The sequence below is a fragment of the Balaenoptera borealis genome (assembly GCF_965194805.1).
Source record: "Balaenoptera borealis genome assembly, chromosome: 6".
Classification (NCBI taxonomy): domain Eukaryota; kingdom Metazoa; phylum Chordata; class Mammalia; order Artiodactyla; family Balaenopteridae; genus Balaenoptera; species Balaenoptera borealis.
Window position 1 is genome coordinate 20,935,292 of NC_138863.1, and position 20,657 is coordinate 20,955,948.

General features: G+C 39.5%; 1 protein-coding gene across 3 annotated transcripts in view; it reads right to left on the reverse strand.

Annotated features, from left to right (window-relative positions):
- Window positions 1–295: 295 nt before the first annotated feature.
- Window positions 296–20,657, reverse strand: part of XRCC5 (X-ray repair cross complementing 5) — a 97,327-nt gene continuing 76,965 nt past the window's right edge. The window contains exons 17-21 of one of the 3 annotated variants that reach the window (XM_082397665.1): window positions 19,354–19,463; window positions 17,614–17,710; window positions 15,706–15,773; window positions 5,351–5,425; window positions 296–535 (exon numbers count right to left, since the gene is read on the reverse strand). In XM_082397665.1, coding sequence (XP_082253791.1) covers window positions 521–535; window positions 5,351–5,425; window positions 15,706–15,773; window positions 17,614–17,710; window positions 19,354–19,463 — 365 coding nt within the window. In that variant the 3' untranslated portion in view covers window positions 296–520. Of the gene's footprint in view, window positions 536–5,350; window positions 5,426–15,705; window positions 15,774–17,613; window positions 17,711–18,484; window positions 19,322–19,353; window positions 19,464–20,657 lie in introns of those variants that run through there. The other 2 variants (XR_014246218.1, XM_082397666.1) reach the window with 2 other exon arrangements.

Consider the following 20,657-nt stretch of genomic DNA (forward strand, 5'->3'; position numbering starts at 1 on the left):
GCCACCATTTGATCAGAATAAGCTGTGATGCTGTTAGAGGATCAGACAGTGGACTAGACCTCATGGGGAGTACTGAGAAACTCGCCAGTGACCATGCCATCATTCTAGATGAGATAATTTCATGGGGAGTATTGAGAAACTCACCAGTGACCATGCCATCATCCTAGATGAGGTAATTTCATGAGGCCTGCAATCCTCAACAGTATACCAGGTCGGGATGAAATCCATTTTCCAGTAACTTCAAAGCACGTGCGTAATACACTGAGATCAATAAGACCACAAAATAATACACCGATCAGAAAATAATGACTCTTTATTAACTTGTATGGGGTCTAAATTATCCCTTATATACGTTTGTATTCATTCCACAGGGAATTAGGTTTTTCACTTCTGTATAATCTGCAGGGACCATCTCCAGAGCTTCTGGTTCTACTTGAATGACCTCCTTCAGGTTGTTCTGTATAGAACTCTCAGCACCACAGTGATAGCAACTCTTGTAGATTCCCCACACATCCATGAGCTATATCAAGTCCAGCTGTAAACAGGAACAACAAATTTAGAAAGGAAGCAGGCCAACTCCAGAACACTGCTTCTCTGGGGAGAGAACCATAGTGACAATGGTTCTCTTCACTGGTGGCATGCACGGACTTGCACACTTACTCACTGCTAACTATTTTAGGAGTTAAATTCTAAGTATCTCTTCATTTCAATCCTAAGAACGTCTCCACAAAACGGCTGAAAGTTTTTACTGGACTGCTGTCATGTGAGGCTTAAAGGCAGGAAGTTTCCACACATGAAAGATGGATACAAAAACCAATACCCTACACAGCCTCCCAGGCATCCAGACACAGCGTGATAAGATCCAGAAATCCCCAAATACCTATCAGCCTATTTTGTTTACATAAAGTGAACTGAGAACATTTAAGAATTAGGCTTTTTAAAAGCTGTTTTTATTTGTCAACCCACACAAATCGCATATTGTATTGCTTATTTTGGTTGAGAGCAATTTCAGTAAATTATGACATTTTGCTGCTAAAGGAATAGCCTTCCCCAGCTCTTTTTTAGTCCTTCAATGAGAGGATTAAACTGAATGAACAATAAACTTAAAAAACCATAGAGCACAGGAACATCCATTATGAAATTACTTATCTGATTACAAGTATAATGGCAATAAATAATAGTGTAGAGAGCTGCTGGTGTGTTAGAAATTAAAACACAAATATGTGAGCTGGAAAACAAAATGGTGGAAATAACTGTTGAGGAGCAGAATAAAGAAAAAAGGATGAAAAAGAATTGAAGACAATCTCAGAGACCTCTGGGACAGCAGTAAACGCACCAACATTCGAATTATAGGGGCCCCAGAAGAAGAAAACAAAAAGAAAGGGTCTGAGAAAATATTTGAAGAGATTATAGTTGAAAACTTCCCTAAGGGGAAAGGAAACAGTCACCCAAGTTCAGGAAGAACAGAGAGTCCCATATAGGATAAACCCTAGGAAAAACACACCAAGACACATATTAATCAAACAAAAATTAAATTCAAAGAAAAAATATTAAAAGCAGCAAGGGAAAAACAAAAAATAACATACAAAGGAATTCCCATAAGGTTACCAGCTGATTTTTCAGCAGAAACTCTGCAGGCCAGAAGGGAGTGGTAGGATACACTTAAAGTAATGAAAGAGAAAAACCTACAACCAAGATTACTCTACACAGAAAGGATCTCCTTCAGATTCGATGGAGAAATCAAAAGCTTTTCAGACAAGCAAAAGCTAAGAGAATTCAGCACCACCAAACCAGTTTTACAACAAATGCTAAAGAAACTTATCTAGGCAGGAAACACAAGAGGCGAAAAAGACCCACAAAAACAAACCCAAAACAATTAAGAAAATGGTAATAGGAACATACATATTGATAATAACCTTGAATGTAAATGGATTAAATGCCCCAACCAAAAGACACAGACTGGCTGAATGGATACAAAAAAAAGACCCACATACATGCTGTCTACAGGAGACCCACTTCAGACCTAGGGACACATACAGACTGAAGGTGAAGGGATGGAAAAAGATATTCCATGCAAATGGAAATCAAAAGAAAGCTGGAGTAGCAATACTCATATCCAATAAAATAGACTTTAAAATAAAGACTGTTACAAGAGATAAGGAAGGACACTACATAATGATCAAAGGATCAATCCAAGAAGAAGATATAACAATTATAAATGTTTATGCACCCAACATAGGAGCACCACAGTACATAAGGCAAATGCTAACAACCATGAAAGGAGAAATCGACAGTAACACAATCATAGTAGGGGGCTTTAACACGCCACTTACATCAATGGACAGATTATCCAAACAGAAAATAAATAAGGAAACACAAGCTTTAAATGACACAACAGACCAGATAGATTTAATTGATATTTATAGGACATTCCACCCAAAAGTGGCAGAATACACTTTCTTCTCAAGTGCACATGGAACATTCTCCAGGATAGATCACATCTTGGGTCACAAATCAAGCCACGGAAAATTTAAGAAAAATGAAATCCTATCAAGCTTCTTTTCTGAACACAACGCTATGAGACTGGAAATCAATTACAGGAAAAAAACTGTAAAAAACACAAATACATGGAGGCTAAACAGTGCACTACTAAATAACCAAGAGATCACTGAAGAAATCAAAGAAGAAATCAAAAAATACCTAGAAACAAATGACAATGAAAACACGATGACCCAAAACCTATGGGCGCAGCAAAAGCAGTTCTAAGAGGGAAGTTTATAGCAATTCAATCTCACCTCAAGAAACAAGAAAAATCTCAAATAAACAATCTAACCCTACACTTAAAACAACTAGAGAAAGAAGAGCAAAGAAAACCCAAAGTCAGTAGAAGGAAAGAAATCATAAAAATCAGAGCAGAAATAAATGAAATAGAAATGAAGAAAACAATAGCAAAGATCAGTTAAACTAAAAGCTGGTTCTTTGAGAAGATAAACAAAATTGATAAACCCTTAGGCAGATTCATCAAGAAAAAAAGGGAGAGGACATAAATCAATAAAATTAGAAACAAAAAAGGAGAAATCAAAACTGACACTGCAGAAATACAAAGGATTATAAGAGACTACTACAAACAGCTATATGCCAATAAAATGGACAACCACGAAGAAATGGACAAATCCTTGGAAAGGTACAATTTTCCAAGACGGAACCAAGACGAATTAGAAAATAAACAGACCTATCCCAAGTAATGAAATTGAAACCATAATTAAAAATCTTCCAACAAACAAAAAAGTCTGGGACCAGATGGCTTCACAGGCAAATTCTATCAAATATTTAGAGAAGAGCTAACATCGATCCTTCTCAAACTCTTCCAAAAAATTGCAGAGGAAGAAACACTCTCAAATTCATTCTATGAAGCCACCATCACCCTGATACCAACACCAGACAAAGATATCCCCAAAAAAAGAAAATTATAGACCAATATCACTGATGAACATAGATGCAAAAATCCTGAACAAAACACTAGCAAACAGAATTCAACAACATATTAAAAGGATCATACACCATGACCAAGTGGGATTTATCCCAGGGATGCAAGGATTCTTCAATATACGCCAATCAATCAATGTGATACACCATATTAACAAATTAAGGAATAAAAACCATATGATCATCTCAATAGACACAGAAAAAGCTTTTGACAAAATTCAACACACATTTATGATAAAAACTCTCCAGAAAGTGGGCATAGAGGGAACCTACCTCAACATAATAAAGGCCATATATGACAAACCCACAGCAAGCATCCTACTCAATGGTGAAAAACTGAAAGCGTTTCCACTAAGAACAGGTACAAGACAGGGATGTCCACTCTCGCCACTCTTACTCAACATAGTTTTGGAAGTCCTAGCCACGGCAATCAGAGAAGAAAAAGAAAAAAAAGGAATACAAATTGGAAAAGAAGTAAACTGTCACTGTTTGCTGATGACATGATACTACACATAGAAAATCCTAAAGATGCCACCAGAAAACTTCTAGAACTAATCAATGAATTTGGTAAGGTTGCAGGATACAAAATTAATGCACAGAAATCTCTGGCATTCCTATACACCAACAACGAAAAATCAGAAAGAGAAATTAAGGAAACAATCCCATTTACCGTCACAACAAAAAGAATAAAATACCTAGGAATAAACCTGCCTAAAACACTTGTACTCAGAAAACTATAAAATACTGATGAAAGAAATCAAAGATGACATAAACAGATGGAGAAATATACCATGTTCTTGGATTGGAAGAATCAATATCGTGAAAATGACTATACTACCCAAAGCACTCTACAGATTCAATGCAATCCCTATCAAACTACTAATGGCATTCTTCACAGAATTAGAACAAAAAATTTTACAATTCGTATGGAAACACAAAAGACCCCGAATAGCCAAAGTAATCTTCAGAAAGAAAAACGGAGTTGGAGGAATCAGGCTCCCCGACTTCAAACTATACCACAAAGTTACAGTAATCAAGACAGTATGGTACTGGCACAAAAACAGAAATATAGATCAATGGCACAGGGTAGAAAGCCCAGAGATAAACCCACACACATATGGTCACCTAATTTACAACAAAGGAGGCAAGAACATACAATGGAGAAAAGACAGCCTCTTCAATAAGGGGTGCTGGGAAAACTGGACAGCTACATGTAAAAAAATGAAATTAGAACACTCCCTAACACCATACACAAAAATAAACTCAAAATGGATTAAAGACCTAAATGTAAGACCAGACACTATAAAACTCTTAAAGGGAAACATAGGAAAAACACTCTTTGACATAAACCACAGCAAGATCCTTTTTGACCCACCTCCTACAGTAACGGAAATAAAAACAAAAATAAACAAATGGGACTTAAACTTAAAAGCTTTTGCACAGCAAAGGAAACCATAAACAAGACAAAAAGACAACTCTCAGAATAGGAGAAAATATTTACAAGTGAAACAACAGACAAAGGATTAATCTACGAAGTATACAAACAGCTCATGGAGCTCAATGTCAAAAAAGAAAACACTCCAATTAAAAAATGGGTGGAAGACCTAAATAGACATTTCACCAAGGAAGACATACAGATGGCCAAGAGGTGCATGAAAAGATGTTCAACATCATTAATTAAAGAAATGCAAATCAAAACTACAGTGAGGTATCACCTCACGCCCGTCAGAATGGCTATTATCAAAAAATCTAGAAACAATAAATGCTGGAAAGGGTGTGGTGAAAAGGGAACCCTCCTGCACTGTTGGTGGGAATGTAAATTGATCAAGAGTTAGAACACCTGCTATATATTAAAAGTACTTACCAAATCATCCACATCACCACCTTCCTCACATACAGCTGCTGTGTCTTCATCTGGATTTTCTTTGGGGGCCAGAAACTGTGAATAGAAGTCAGGCACAATACCAAAAGGACGTTTTTGCCTCCTTTAATGGAGGAACGCATGCAAATGGCCCAAAAGAAACATCATCTTGACGTACGCTCCTTCATTTGGCTCTGGATGAGAGGATCAATTTTGAGGTTGAATAGTCCACTAACCAGTCACAGAGAAAGTTCTTGACAAGAGGGAGGAAACGACACGGCTTGCCAAGGCAGTGAGCATGTGGAGGGTCCTACATCAGGCACCGAGGACAGCAGACATTCCCATTTCTGCTTCCACAGGGGGTATGTGGGCTCATGAGGGTTCAGAAAAGAACCAAACACCCCGAGCCAGTATGTCTCTGCCTCTTTTGAAGAAAGCATTAAGAATCAAGTGTCTGGACTTAAAGATTATAACCATCTATTCCTCAATTCCACTGAGGACAAAAAAGGTAAAAGGAAGGACTTCTTTTAGAGATGTGAAACACAAAAATGGGTGAGCTTGGGAGACTGTTCAATTCTTTGTCTGGCAATCTTTAAATTTCTGTTAGAAACTGTTTGAAAACAGGAAGGTGGCTGAGAAAACTTGTAGTGTACACTTCTGCTTAGCATCAGGGTTCTAGACTTGGAACTTCTAAAAGGCAGATAGGTAGAAAAGCAAGGGCCCTGAATTGAAGTTTGCAAGGATCTAGGAATGCAACTCAGATTTTAAAAGGGTAGTGAGTGCCCTTGAAGACTATCTGAACATTCCTGCCCTCCCTCCTGTCCCTCCAAGAGATAGCAGTGGACACTCTTATCCTTTAAGGTATGTGGTAACTGCACCTAAGAGCTAGTTTCTATGAACCACTTATCCATCCTCACACCAGAGTGGATCTTCTTGTAGCATAAGTACATAACATGGTGGCAGAGACAAGGCTGCAGGAGTGAGTGTTTTTAAAAGGGGAGGTGGGAGGTGAGGCACGCCGCTCCTGGCAAACATCCCTCAGGGTCCGTGTGCATGGAGCGTGCAGGCGGTGAGCGAGCCTTTCGGCCCACTTGCTCCTGTAGTAGCTCCACCCAAGAGGGAAAGGTGTACTCATACGCACTTTCCTCACTTTCTCGACATGAAAGCATGGCAAGAACTGCTTTCCCTATATATCCCTGTGATATCTATGGTACAATGGACATAATGGAGGCCTCGGAAACCTAAGATCTATAAACAGGCCTTGTTAGCACCTTGGACATGGCCATGACAGGTTTTTTCTTTTAATTAATTAATTTATTTTTGGCTGTGTTGGGCCTTCGTTGCTGTGCGCGGGCTTTCTCTAGCTCCGGCGAATGGGGGCTACTCTTCGTTGCGGTGCATGGGCTTCTCATTGCGGTGGCTTCTTTTGTTGCGGAGCACAGGCTCTAGGCGCGTGGGCTTCAGTAGTTGTGGCTCTCAGGCTCTAGAGGGCAGGCTCAGTAGTTGTGGCGCACGGGCTTAGTTGCTCCGTGGCATGTGGGATCTTCCTGGCCCAGGGCTCGAACCCGTGTCCCCTGCATTGGCAGGTGGATTCTTAACCACTGCACCACCAGGGAAGTCCCTGACAGTTTGTTTTTGACTCAACCTCCCTCCTGGACTTTTTCCTCCTCAGTCAAAACCATCTCATCATTCATTAACTTCACTTTTGATTGAGAGATTAAGGAATTTATCTTCTTCTAAGGACATTTATAAATCTTTCCACAGCCCTCTGTTGACCCTGAACCGGGCTGTGCTCAGCGCTGGGCACCTACGGTTTAGGGGACAGAAAATGCTAGCAGTGGGCACACAGCCTGGAACAGAACTGTAACGCAGCACCCATATCATTAATTCTATTTATTCTGGTTGATTTTTAATAAAGATGTCTGAGGGCCACATAGAGATACATGAATAAGAAATTCATACTGTATTTGCATATGGTTTACATCTAAAGCTTAAACCCTGCTCTTAGATTCCCAAATTAACCTTTACTTATGATTCTAATTATTATCAATATTAAAAAAGTAACTTTTATTTTGTTCCTCTCCTCTCCTCTCCTACTCACGATCATTAACCTCCACATGGTTCTCCCTGCAGCAAGAATACCAGCGCAAAGGACAAAGACTGATCCAGCCGGTGAGGAGTGAATAAAAGGTAGAGCTGTGTCTTACCATACGCCTCTGGGGGACTACAGACGACCGGCACCTTCAAACACAAGCTCCATGGTCTCAGTGTTTCTGTAGTCCACTATATCTTTTATCATCCCTTAGAAACCTGACACATGGTAGGTATTTATTGATGAATCTAGAAAATTCCTAATGCTTTTTGGCACACAGCCTCTAAAAGCTCTAATTCCCATTCCCTCCTCACCTGCAAAAGCCCCTTTCACACTGCAATTACAGGATAAATGAAGATAGGACTGTCTGCACAGTATGACCATGGTATATACAATTAAACACAAATGGCATGTCTCTGAGATGAGGCCAAGCTCCTAGGAAGAAAGGCACGGCAGCAAACAAACTTCCATTTCCATCAAGTGCTAAACATCTGCAACTGATTTCCTGACAGATCTGCTTCACATTTCTGCTCAAGCAAATTACAGCTAAAAGCTGGGCTGCCATCCATTATCCTCCCCAAAGCCCCAGGCGAGGCTGATCTCTTACACATATCACTCCTTACCATCAGAGTTTTTAACTACAAGTAATTTCCAGGCTGTGCAGTGACAGGGAAGCTAGAGATAAGGACTGGCCTGTTTTCTCAATAAAAGCAACAGGTTCTCTGAACGCAGCCGAAAGGGGCACAAGTCAACTCTTGACTTTTCTTATGTTCTTTCTCTCTGCGATACGCTGAAAAAGCAGAGAATAAACAGAAAGAACAGTTGTGTGACACAGTCCTCCATCCTCAAACCACCATCATTTACTTGGGGTTACCAAGAAAGACCCTCCTTACTTGGAGATCTTTATGAAATGGATAAACTACTACTTCTCAGGTACACCGAAATACAATCCTGGCCACAAGCAGAGAAACTGCAACAATAACCTCTATGTAGAAGCTTCCAGTCCTATTCCTCCATAAGACTAAAAACTAAAAATCAGCTTGTCCTCAGACCCTTACCAATCCCCAAACTGAAAACACATGGCCTCCACCGGGCTTATTCCAACACCATCAGGTGATTCCAAAGAATCACCCATAATCCAGATACACAAAAGCATCAGGAAGAATGAAAATCTGTTTGCATGTATTTTGTCTAAAATGACACACACTTAGGCTTCATTAATGCTATTTTCATGCTATAAAGGCAATACAGTGCAGCAGAGAAACCCTGCAAACTAGTGTGGAGGAAAGAACCATAACCTAAGCACTGCCCATTCCTCAGTAACCCTGGGCAAGCCACCTGGCCTCTCTATAACTAGTCTTCCCCCAAAATAAGATGGGAATACTACTACTGACCCTATCTATTTCATGGGGTTGTATTGCTTCTCAGGTAAAATAAAGTATACAAAAATGCTTTGTGGTACGGTAGATTTGATGTTCCAATTCCTAGGAATACACCCAATACATGTCTACCAAATGATAGGTATAAGAATACCCACAGCATTTTTATTCACAATTCCCAAAGTTTGGAAACAATCAAATGTCCATCATTAGGAGAATGGATGAATAAATTGTGGTACAGCCATAAAAGTGGCTGTATTACTACCTAGCTATAATAAAGAATGAACAATTTTAACATCATGGATGAATCACAAAAGGCATGATTCCAATTATGTGAAGGTTAAGACAGGCAAAATGACTCTCAAGTGACAGATGTCATCAGGGAGCCTTCTGAGGTGTTGGAAATGCTCTTTATTTTGATCTGGGTGGTGGGTACTCAGATATATGAGCATGTAAGAATTTATCAGTGTACACATTTAAGATTTGTGCATTTACTGTATGTTCCACCTCAAAAAAAAATTTAAATTGTATCTTAAAAGTATCAAGCTCTAAACAAATATAAGGTGACACTGTGATATTTTAATTATCGCTTTTCTCATACTAACATACAGAACAATTACACTAGAGATTTAAGGCAGAAAAGGAAAGTGGAAAAGAGCAAAGAAAAAGGTCATGGGGTCCAACAGCGGGCAGCAGTTAGAGAAAATTGTTCTCAAGAAATGATTCTTAAATTTTATCTTACAATCCTTCACAAGGTTTTGGAGATCTCTTTTGAAAGAGGGAGCATGAGCTTCTTTTCTTTATGTACATGCGGCTGGTGGCATTCTAAGGCGGAGGCTTGGAGACGACTATAGTACGAGTCCAGGGTCTGGGCTCTAGGCAATTCAGCTAGCCATGAACTTGTTGTGAGACACTGAGAAAGTCAACTTCACATCTCTAGACTGCATCTAGAAAATGACCAGATCACTAAGCTTTGAGCATCTGTGACGCTACGATGGAAAAAAATCAATAAATGTCAACAACAAAAAAGAAGGCTAGATTAGGCAGCTATAAGGAAAACAAGTGCTAAAATGATGCTTTCTCCCCCATAGATTTTGTATCAAATGATTGTTTAGACATAGCTCAGCATCCTGGAATCCCGTGAGAAACAATATTCCGAAGCCATGGGAAGAAATCCTCTTTCCCCTCTGTGCTCTTAATATGGAGTAAAAAGAATGGAGGGCTGGGGGTCAGTCCAATAACTGGATTCCTGGCCAGTGACTTACTATGAGATCTCAGACACATCATTTTACGTCTCAGCCCTAAGTTTCTTCATATATAAAATAAGGAGTTTGGACTAGATCAGTATTTTTCAGGTTCTGTTCCTTGAGGTCCTGAGGGTTCTTCCAAGTCCTGTGGGCATGGGTAACCCCAATTTGCCACTCCCGCTGCCCATCAAGTGAGAAGCATCACCTTTCTCTGTTTTATCTATCAGGCTTTCTTGTTAAGCTTTCAGTTTTAAGAAATAAAAACTCAGCTAGGAGATCATTAGGATTCATTCCAGCTGAATAAAGTTCTACACAGCTTAAGCCAGCATCCTCCGCCTTAGTGAAGGCTCTGACTGGTTTAAATTCTTTTGGCCCAGGGCGTCTCAGCAGCAGCACCCTTTGCTGTGGGGCCCTGCACCCACTAGGAGGCAGTAGCACGCCGCCTGCTGCAACCACCCAGAATCTCTGGACAGTGGCAATGTCTCCTGGGGAACAAAATCACTCTTGGCTGAGAACCACTGTTCTAACCCTAACACAGGTTAGCAGGAAAAAGTTAAAAGAAACTTTTTTTTTAATAAAGAAGATAAACTTCAAATGAAGAATCAGCTTATCTCGACCTTTCACAAGTCCAGGTCTCTCACTGAGTGTCGTGCCCAGATGCTCCTGGAATGTGCCAGGATAAACAGGCACCCCTCCTACCCACCACAGAGCCATGCCCTGTGAATGAGCTGACGGAGGAAGGGTGCACAACAAGGCCCATCCATGTTGTCGCAAATGGCAGGATTTCCATCTTTTTATGGCTAAGGAGTATTCCATTGTATATGTATACCACATCTTTATCCATTCATCATCGATGGGCACTTAGGTTTTTTCCATATCTTGGTTATTGTAAATAATGCTGTGGTGAACAAAGAAGTGTATATATCTTTTTGAATGATGGACCTTGAGAGTATTATGCTAAGAGAAATAAGTCAGAGAGAGAAAGACAAATAGTGTATGATTTCACTCATGTGGAATATAAAACAAAAACAAAACAAAATAAATGAACAAACCAAACTAAACAAAAACAAACACACAGATACAGAGAATAGAGTGGTGGTTACCAGAAGGGAAGGCATGAGGGGAGGGCGAAATGGGTAGAGAGGGTCAACTGTATGGGGATGAATGGAAACGAAACTTCTGGTGGTGAGCATGCTGTAGTGTATACAGAAGTCGAAATATAATGTTGTGCACAGAAATTTACATAATGTTACAAACCAGTGTTAACTCAATAAATATAAATAAACAAAATAAAGCTGGAGCAAAAAAATATATAAAAGACCTTATCAAACATGGCATGTCTAACAATAAAATGGCATGTCTAACAATAAAAACTAGAAACAGAAAAAGTTAAATGAAAGAATTCACAGGTTATAATGACAATAAACATGAATGGAAAAGGGGGTAATATTTATGTCTAGGCTTCGAAATGAAATAGAGGTATCAGTTATTGAAAAGAAAAGTGATTGTCTAAGCTTATGTCATGAAAGAACTTTCTATTTCTGCAGCAACTCTGACGTACCTATATTTCTCAAAGAATCATAAAATCCACATATTTCTAGAATACACTGGAGGGAAACAGCTCTCCTTAAGAGGTACAAGTGTAAAGTTATGATTTAATTTTCATTTAAAATGGACATCCTGAATAATTATTTCCTTTCAAATCATCAACATTTAATAGCAATAATGTGACAGTTGCTAACTTTAAATAACTTACGGTAAATATCTTGAAAGAATTTTAATGGACTATGAGGATTGTTCTCCAATCTCTGATTACAGTCAAGTTTCCTTAAATGATTATTTGGTAAGTGGCCAAACTTAACACTTGCTTTGGGACTTCCCTGGTGGCACAGTGGTTAAGAATACGCTTGCCAAGGCAGGGGACACGGGTTCGAGCCCTGGTCCGGGAAGATCACACATGCTGCGGGGCAACTAAGCCCGTGTGCCACAACTACTGAGCCTGCGCTCTAGAGCCCACGAGCCACAACTACTAAGCCCGCGTGCCACAACTACTGAAGCCCTCGCGCCTGGAGCCTGTGCTCCGCAACAAGAGAAGCCACCACAGTAAGAAGCCCACGTACCACAATGAAGAGTAGCCCCCGCTTGCCGCAACTAGAGAAAGCCTGTGTGCAGCAACGAAGACCCAACGCAGCCAAAAAAACAAAAAACAAAAAAATAAATTTAAATAAATAAATAAAAACACTTGCTTTGAAGAAAATGTAAATGAATATTTTAGTGTATGACCAAAAGTGATTACACTTCCATAACTTACCTAAGAGAAAAAGCTGAAGCATGTCTCTCCTATTAAAACCACAAGGAATCAACTTCCTTGAGCCAGAATCTCACTAATTCTCCCCATTATCATCTGTATGTACACTTTCCCTTACACATTTCTCTCCAAAAATCAACAGGTGCCATTTAAAAATATTTTTAATATAAAGGATTAAGTTTTCATTCTAAAAAAAAATGAAGGGTTCATGTGATACTGAAGCAGACACAAAAGCATAACTGCAAGTCAGACACGACAGAGTGTGCGCTGAGGGTGAATCACAACAATGGGCTCCACTCTGCTGTGTTTACCATGTTTTCCACCTATTCAAACATGGTGATGTTTTCAGAGTTGTCTTAAACCGCAACCAACTGAAATCAGTTCTGTTGATATTAGAATCATGTAAGGACACCAGCCCATATCTAGTCTTAACTGAAACTCCTCTCTGCAGCTTCATTACCAGACATTAAAATTCCTGATGGTTAGGCTCTGTGCCCTTAAATTCCAACGATGATACTGCATTTGCAACAAAGACTAAGCCCCACACATTTGCAAGCAGCACACTATCCATTCCTAGATTTCTTTCTTTTCTAATTTTCTGGAATCACTTAGCTGTGACACCTTTGGTTAAGAGGTACTGCTGGGAGGAAAGACTACCTTTTTTAGGTCAGTGCTTTCCTCTTCCTCCCAAAACTGTAATGTGTACTCAACTCTCACCTGGATGATAGGTTTTTTTTTTTTTTTAATGCAATGACTAAAATTATTTGCCTTGACTTATTTTACCTGTTTAGCAAAAACTGATTGATAAGCTTTCACCTTATGTGATTTTATGTGTCAACTTGGCTACACTATGGTGACCAGCTGCTGTGTCAAACACTAGTCTAGAGGTTTCTGTGAAGGTATTTTGTAAATGCGACTAAAATTTACAATCAGCTGACTTTAAGTAAAGAAGGTTACCCTTGGTAATGTTGGTAGGCCTCATCCAATCAGTTGAAGGAATTCTGCCTCTGGACTGTAATAGCGAAATCCTGCCTGAATTTCCAACTTGCTGGCCTGCTCTACAAATTTCAGATTTGCCAGCCCCAACAATTGTGTGAGCCAATTCCTTAAAATAAATCAGTCCCCACCACACACACACACACACACACACACACACACACACACACACACACAAGCATTCTATTGGTTCTGTCTCTCTGAAGAGTCCTGAATGATGCATCCTAGTTCAATGGGGAAAGATTATCATGCCACTGTATAAAATAACAAATAGAAATAGAACCAGTTAAGTGGCACTCTGAAGCCCAAGGTACTCAGTCCTGACTGTGGCAGAAGGGGGTACAGACACCATAGAACCCCTTCTGAGACAATAATCAGCATCTTGGAGTATGCTTTTTTTTTTTTTAAATCCTTTTTAACGTGATTGTTTTATTGAGCTTATATAGGTTTAAAAATTCAATTATTTCCCCTTGAAGCATGAGAATGGATAGCTTCACTTTAACTAGGCCCTAACATCAGCCCATCTAGCCAAAAGACATTTAACAAGACGAGTGATGTGTTTTACTCTTATATGGCAGTCCATGTGGCCTTCTAATCCCAACCTGGTAGTGGTGAGGAGGCAGAATTCCTTACATCCTTCCTCTGAAAATGGCTGCTCCTACTTGAGCACCTCAAGTATCTGGAAACCTTCATTAACTGATGCTTATTATGAAGTTTAAAATTAGGCAAAAAAGGCCTCTGCGTAATCGTACTTCACAAATATTCATCTACTATGTATGTCTCACTGGACGTAACTCTCGTGGGGACTGTGGTTAACAGTGCAGAGGGCTTGGCCTCTGTTCGCCCAGGCTCTTCCTATCCCAGGATCCAGGGCCGTGGGCAGCTTATCTAAGAAGACAACATGGAGGATGCTTTTTAAATTCTGGGATCTTACTTCCTGAAAGCGGGGCCCATATATGTTCTTTAACAAAGTGCTTTTGCCAGGCAAAGTGCTTAATAAAAACTCTTGTATACTCTAACTTCTCTGCCAAACAATATTATGGTTTTTGCCAAGTGCATTTATTGAGCTGAAAATTCAAGGTATTTAAAATCTGGCCTGAATTTAGCCATAGATGAACATCTCCAGCCTTGTTTCTGCCATTTCCTTAGATTACTGCCCACCAGTCCCAGACCAAGCTCTCCCTTAGCTTGGTAGTTCATTTTTGAGTCTCCAGTTTTTCCTTCTACTACCTTGTAACTGGCTGTTTGAGTTTCTAGAGGGCGGGGTGCTGTCTTATCATCGAGCACAGCGCCTAGCAAACAGCACAGGCTTAGCACATAACTGACAGCTGCCAGGTGTGGTACTAGCAGGGCTGGGTCAACCAGTGACTATAAATGACACTGAATGTTACGAACCATATACTTTTGAGCTACTCAATTTAATTTCATTAAACTTTCATCACAAATCTGAGGTATAATGAAAGACTACTGAGCTAAATAGCTATATGTTTTTGACTCATAACTGAAATCAGATTCAATGCTCATACATCAAGCATATTGACCATTTGTGTCAATATGAAGTTCATGGGGTCTGCATACATGGGGTGTTCTACTATAAAGACCTAGATATGCCTTATATGTTAGAATACCACTATTGTTCTACCTTGTTGCACATCACAATCATCTGAGGGGCTTTAAAAACTCAAAATCATGCCCAAAACCCATCTCAGACCAACAGAACCTCAGGGGAGAGAGAGAGGTGCCTGTCATCAGTATTTTTCTTTTTAAATAGTTCCCCAGGTGACTAATGGGTGGCCTGGGTGGGAATCACTGGGCTGGATAGATTTCCTAGCCTTAACCAGGGTCTAGGCTAAGCATGGTGTATACTACGGACCAGGAACTCTAGAGGTACTGAGTTCTAGAAACACTAATCTAGTTACCCTTAGAATTTTACTTCTTCAAGAAAGAATGGGCATCGGGACGTCCCTGGTGGCGCAGTGGTTAAGAATCCGCCTACCAATGCAGGGGACACGGGTTTGAGCCCTGGTCTGGGAAAATCCCACATGCTGTGGAGCAACTAAGCCCATGCACCATAACTACTGAGCCTGTGCTCTAGAGCCCGCGAGCCACAGCTACTGAAGCCCACACACCTAGAGCCCGTGCTCTGCAACGAAGAGTAGCCCCTGCTCGCTGCAACTAGAGAAAGCCTGCACGTGGCAACGAAGACCCAACACAGCCAAAAATAAATAAATAAATAAATAAATGAAATTTAAAAAACAAAAAAGGAAGAATGGGCATCAAGAAAATAATATCCACTGCAATAATTCATCTAAAGACAGGGAGCTACCCCTCAATACCTTTTTGGCTTCCTCAGCAGTAACAGAGCTTCCAGAAGCTTCATCTTTGGTGATCAGAGTAATTCCATCTAGAAAGTAATTCACAGAATAAAATTCAAGTACAAAGAATCAATCCCAATCCCACCTTCCTTTCCACCACACCTCCTCCCATCTTTGCACTGGAGATTTTTAGAACTATAAAGGCGCTCTTCTCTATAAGAAATATAAAGCTTTATTAAAGGCACTCAACTCACATTGCTCCTCCCATCTTACATTACCTTTCTCCTATTTTTGCTTATATAAAATGAAGGGCACATTGCAAATGCTACCGGCTGTGTGCAGTCTTTCTTGATTGACTCTCCCCTTTAGAATTCTCAGATCAGTTTGTTTATCCCTTTGATATGGCTCTCATCATATCATATCCTCTATAACTATTCGTACATATTTTATCCCTCCTAACAGATTATACTTTTCTCTAGGGCAGGGACTATGCTTTATTCATCTTTATATTCCCCTCAATGTAGTACATAGCAGGAGCTCAGTAAATAAATGAAAATTGAACAACTATACTTTGGTCCAAACCCATGAGGTACCAAATATGGGAATCTGCAGACATTTTGACTTCTAGTAGTGTTACTGGCTATTGATGGAATGGCAAGAGAGCTAAGGTCAGGAGGAAACATGCTCTTACAATGAATGGCCTTGTCTATCATTTAGCACAGTACATCGAGTTTAGCTCAGTGAGAGCAAATCAAGGATAGAAAATTTACCCTTTAGTTTTCTCTTCTTCCTAAGATTTTCTTCTGCCTCAAATGGCTGATGCATGAAACGCTTTCAGAAAAGCACATGCATTTAACATCCATTTGCACCTAGAAATGGCACAGGTCATGTGTATTCTCTCAATAGGTTATAGGCTCTTAGAAAATATGTATCTTGTGTGTGTCCTGCAAGTTTCTTTTCAGCAAGCAATATGCTAGAGGTATTCAATAAATACCAAAACCAATCTCTTTCATCTATTGGGTCGGCAGCAGAGACACAAAAGCGATTTGAATAAGCCCCACTCACCACCTATTCTAATAGCTTTTGCTCCCCAGTGTAGAAATTAAAGGTCTGAAAAATTAACTGTCAGAGAAATGGTTGCCTGAGTGATGAAAAGCTGCCCGTTAGAAGCTGGATAGATAGGAATGCAACTCCTTTTATACAGAATTTGCATAGAAAAACAGGTTGAAACTAATTTGGGGGGCTCTACTTCAAGTACAAAGTTTCACACTTTGCAACATCATTGTTTTCATAATATGTACTTTTAATAGGTAATATCTTATATTGTGGTTCTGAAAGAAAATCAAGTCAGGTTAAAGAAAATGGGCAAAGGACATGACGGAAACCAAACATCAAGCCTAAAATTGAAAGGTTTGCCCTCTTTCTACGATGAATTTGCATTGGTCACTGTGAGTAAGTGAGGAACTGAATGGCTTTGGTGCATGAAGATGCTGGTCAGCTGATATGGAAAGCCAAAGAGCACGGCAATGAAAGGTAGAGGAGGGGAAAGTGTGGGGGAGGTCAGTGAAAGTGCTGTGGACCCAGCAGGGCTGACAGGTCTAAGAGTCGGGGAAAGGGGGCAATGTCTGCCCGCACGGCTTCTTCACTCATCAAACAGAAAGGCGTAATCTCTGAAAGGGTCACGCTGCACAACGAGTTTAAGATGCGACTTATATGTTTACTTATTATTTATCACTTTGTATTTAGGCTTATTAAGCAAAATTTTTAGTTCACTGAATCCTGAGCGTTTCCCAAATTCACGTGGAAAAATCCACATGGAAAGTTATCAGGTCCTCACATAACACATCACACAATATAATTTATATTTAGAATTTACACTTAGAAAAAAATAGCATAAATATTTGGATAAAAAGACAAATGACACCTTACCCTGGATGACAATTTCCCAGAAATGATTTAATTGTTTAACTTCCACTTTCTCTCGAAGGGCTTTCAGGAAACTGTTAAAGTGCTGCTCTTCTGAAAACTGTGGTAGCATGTGGAGGTAGAGGAGGTGGCAGGTCAGAGCTCATACAGAAACGTAATTCATCCCCAGACCAAAGCAGTACATATACAAGAATCCACCATATTTATTAAAAATGTACAAAATGTTCTTCTTTGGTAAATGGGAAACCGGCATTTCAAATTTCACCTTCATTTGCTGGGAGCCAGAAATCTTTCCATCTGTTAAAGGCACAGAAATTTCCATAGCCACACAGTTTCTTTGGTGGCCTGGTACTTTGTTTTTTAAGTTTTAATATAGACAAAGTCAAACAAAGACAGAGTAATTTAGTGGGATGCTTGTGTACCCATCATCCAGCTTCTACAACTGTTAAGTCGGCCAATCTTGTTTCATCTATACCCTCACCTTCTCCCACAACCCTTGGATTGTTTTGAAGCAAATTTCAATCACATTAGCTCATCTATAAATATTTCAGTATGCAATATCTAAAATATAGAGACATTAAAATATTCACAAAAATTAATAACAGGAGCAAATAACCAGTCACATTTTCCCAACTTACTTCCTTTTTCTTTCTTTTTACATTTTTAGTTTAAAAAGGTCATTAAGATTGATTGATATGTCTCTAAAGTCTCTTTGGATCCTCCTCCATCTCCTTCTCTCTCTCTCTTTTTTGGAATCCAATGACCTGGTACTCTAAAGGACATGTGGTGGCAACAGTGCACAGAAGTGTTATCAGACACTCCATCCAGCCTGTGGGGCGGGGTGGGGGGGGCATGGGGTAGGGGGTGCTAAAAAACCATTTTCACTACCTTTTCATCTAAGCAAATCTTTCTCCACCTGACTGAGTCATCCTTAGTCTTATACTGACTCTACTTTGCCAAAATTTTGGTTTTTTATCTGTAGGGCATTTGGATTATCTACTTCTGAATCTTTTATCCCATTCTAATTTGAACAATTTTCTCATTTTCTTATCATTCTTTGTAACTACCTAAACAATTCAAGAAGTAATTTGCTCATTTACTCAGCAAATATGTAATAAGCACCCACATAAGAACTAATGTACACTACAACCGTGCCTACTTTAAAAATATACTTCCTAATTTCAACTTGCTCACTCTCGTCTAGAGTTTATGTATAAAAGCCTAGAAATAATTTGGAAGATTTTTAGATGCGTTTTCTAATATTCCTACTAAAACAAACAGAAAACCCCACAAAAGGTGGGACAGGAGTGCTGAGTTATTAATTTTCAGTGTTCTTTTCTTCCTGGCATTCAGATCCCTACTTCTGTCTTCATCAAATCCTTCTCAATAATTACACAACTATATTTTTTCCATCCATTTCCCTAAAATAGTTAGTCAAATAGAATACAATACAATAGAAATTTCATTGGCTCCCTAAATAGAAATCATAAAGCCAGGGCTATAGAGTGTAATAAAAAGCTAACTCCCAGGGATAAAAGATCCCACTCACCCACACATCTTTATTCCTCCTCAGAAATGACACCAATAGCAAAATGAGTTAGTCATTTCTACTTCCTTGGCATATGCTGCTCTTCACAGTAAGGATGATTATTTCCAAAGCCCAGGCTTATTTGTGGGGTGCTGTGTGTCGCTCCCCTGTGATGGTGACCAACTGGTTAGGAAGAGGACACAGGAGAGCATTACCTGAATGGCTTCTTCCCGGAAGGCTCTGATACAATCCATGCTCTTCATAAAATACAGTGTTTCGTTAGTATCCAAAAACTGCTCAATGTGATTTATTAACTGGTGACTTGCTAGAACATAAGACAATAAATTTATTTTCCTTGGTTTGAGTGATGCTTGTTAGAGAGAATGTATGCTCTTGTGTGCTAGTAAGTATGTGTTATGGATCAAAAGCCTCGTGGTCCATATGCACAAAAGCCATTTTTCTTGTAAGGGGGTGGATGGGAAGGAAAGAGGAGATGCAAAACGCTGACTTCAAAAGTCTACATTTAGAAAGTCTGCATAATACTTATTGACATTTGACAAGAAATAAAATTTCTAAAATGCTTAGAATTATAGCTAAATGTTCCTTTTGGAATTTCAAACACTAAGCTGTTGCTGCTTTTTATTTTCCCCCCACAATTCAGGGGTCATTTGGGTATTTCAAAACTGCCTTTCCTGATACAGTCATAGAAAATAGATTTTCTATTCCCTCCCCTAATTCCACTCAGGATAAATGTCAAACAGTATCACACAATGAAAAATAATGAGCCAGGGACACTCCATCTTCTTCCAATCACAGGTCAAATTAGAAAAGACCAGCTCTCATCTTAATTTCATAAAATCCTTTTAGAATGGAAAATCATTGCTACATATCTTCTGCCCTTAGCTGAATCTGAATAGTCTCTAAGTTACTCAGCACGCTACAAAGCCATGAATACTTAACAATAATGGTCAGCAGGCAACATCATAAATGCTACAGGAAGAGGAAATGCGTTAATAATGTTATAGTTTCCAAGGTGGGTTGCAACTTGAGACCACCTCATAAACAAAAAAACAAACATTCTTCATAAAAAAAAAAGCAGAGGAAAATAAAAGCATAAAGTCATCAGGGATCTTAAGTTGCTGAGCAGATCAAAATGGACACTTACGATCTGTGTGGAAGAACAAACCAAGGAGATGTGCACAGTCATGGCCTAAAGGCTCACTCACTTGTCCCCTGAAACTGCTTGCTAGCTGGCTGTTCAGCAATTTGTGCTGAATGGTCAAGACATTGTAATACTGCAGGTCTGCCATCGTCGTGGCCTCATCCAAGCATTCTCATAGTTATGAATGTGTGTGCGTGCAGTACTAATGAAAACTACTTTCAAGGCTTGCCTATAAAGGCTCAAGGCCGCTAACTGAATCACAGTGACCTGAGCATTGCTCAATGCCTTATGAAAGACATGAAATGAGGTGCCATCAACTTACTTCCTAAGGATCCTGCAGCATGTGAAAAGGATTAA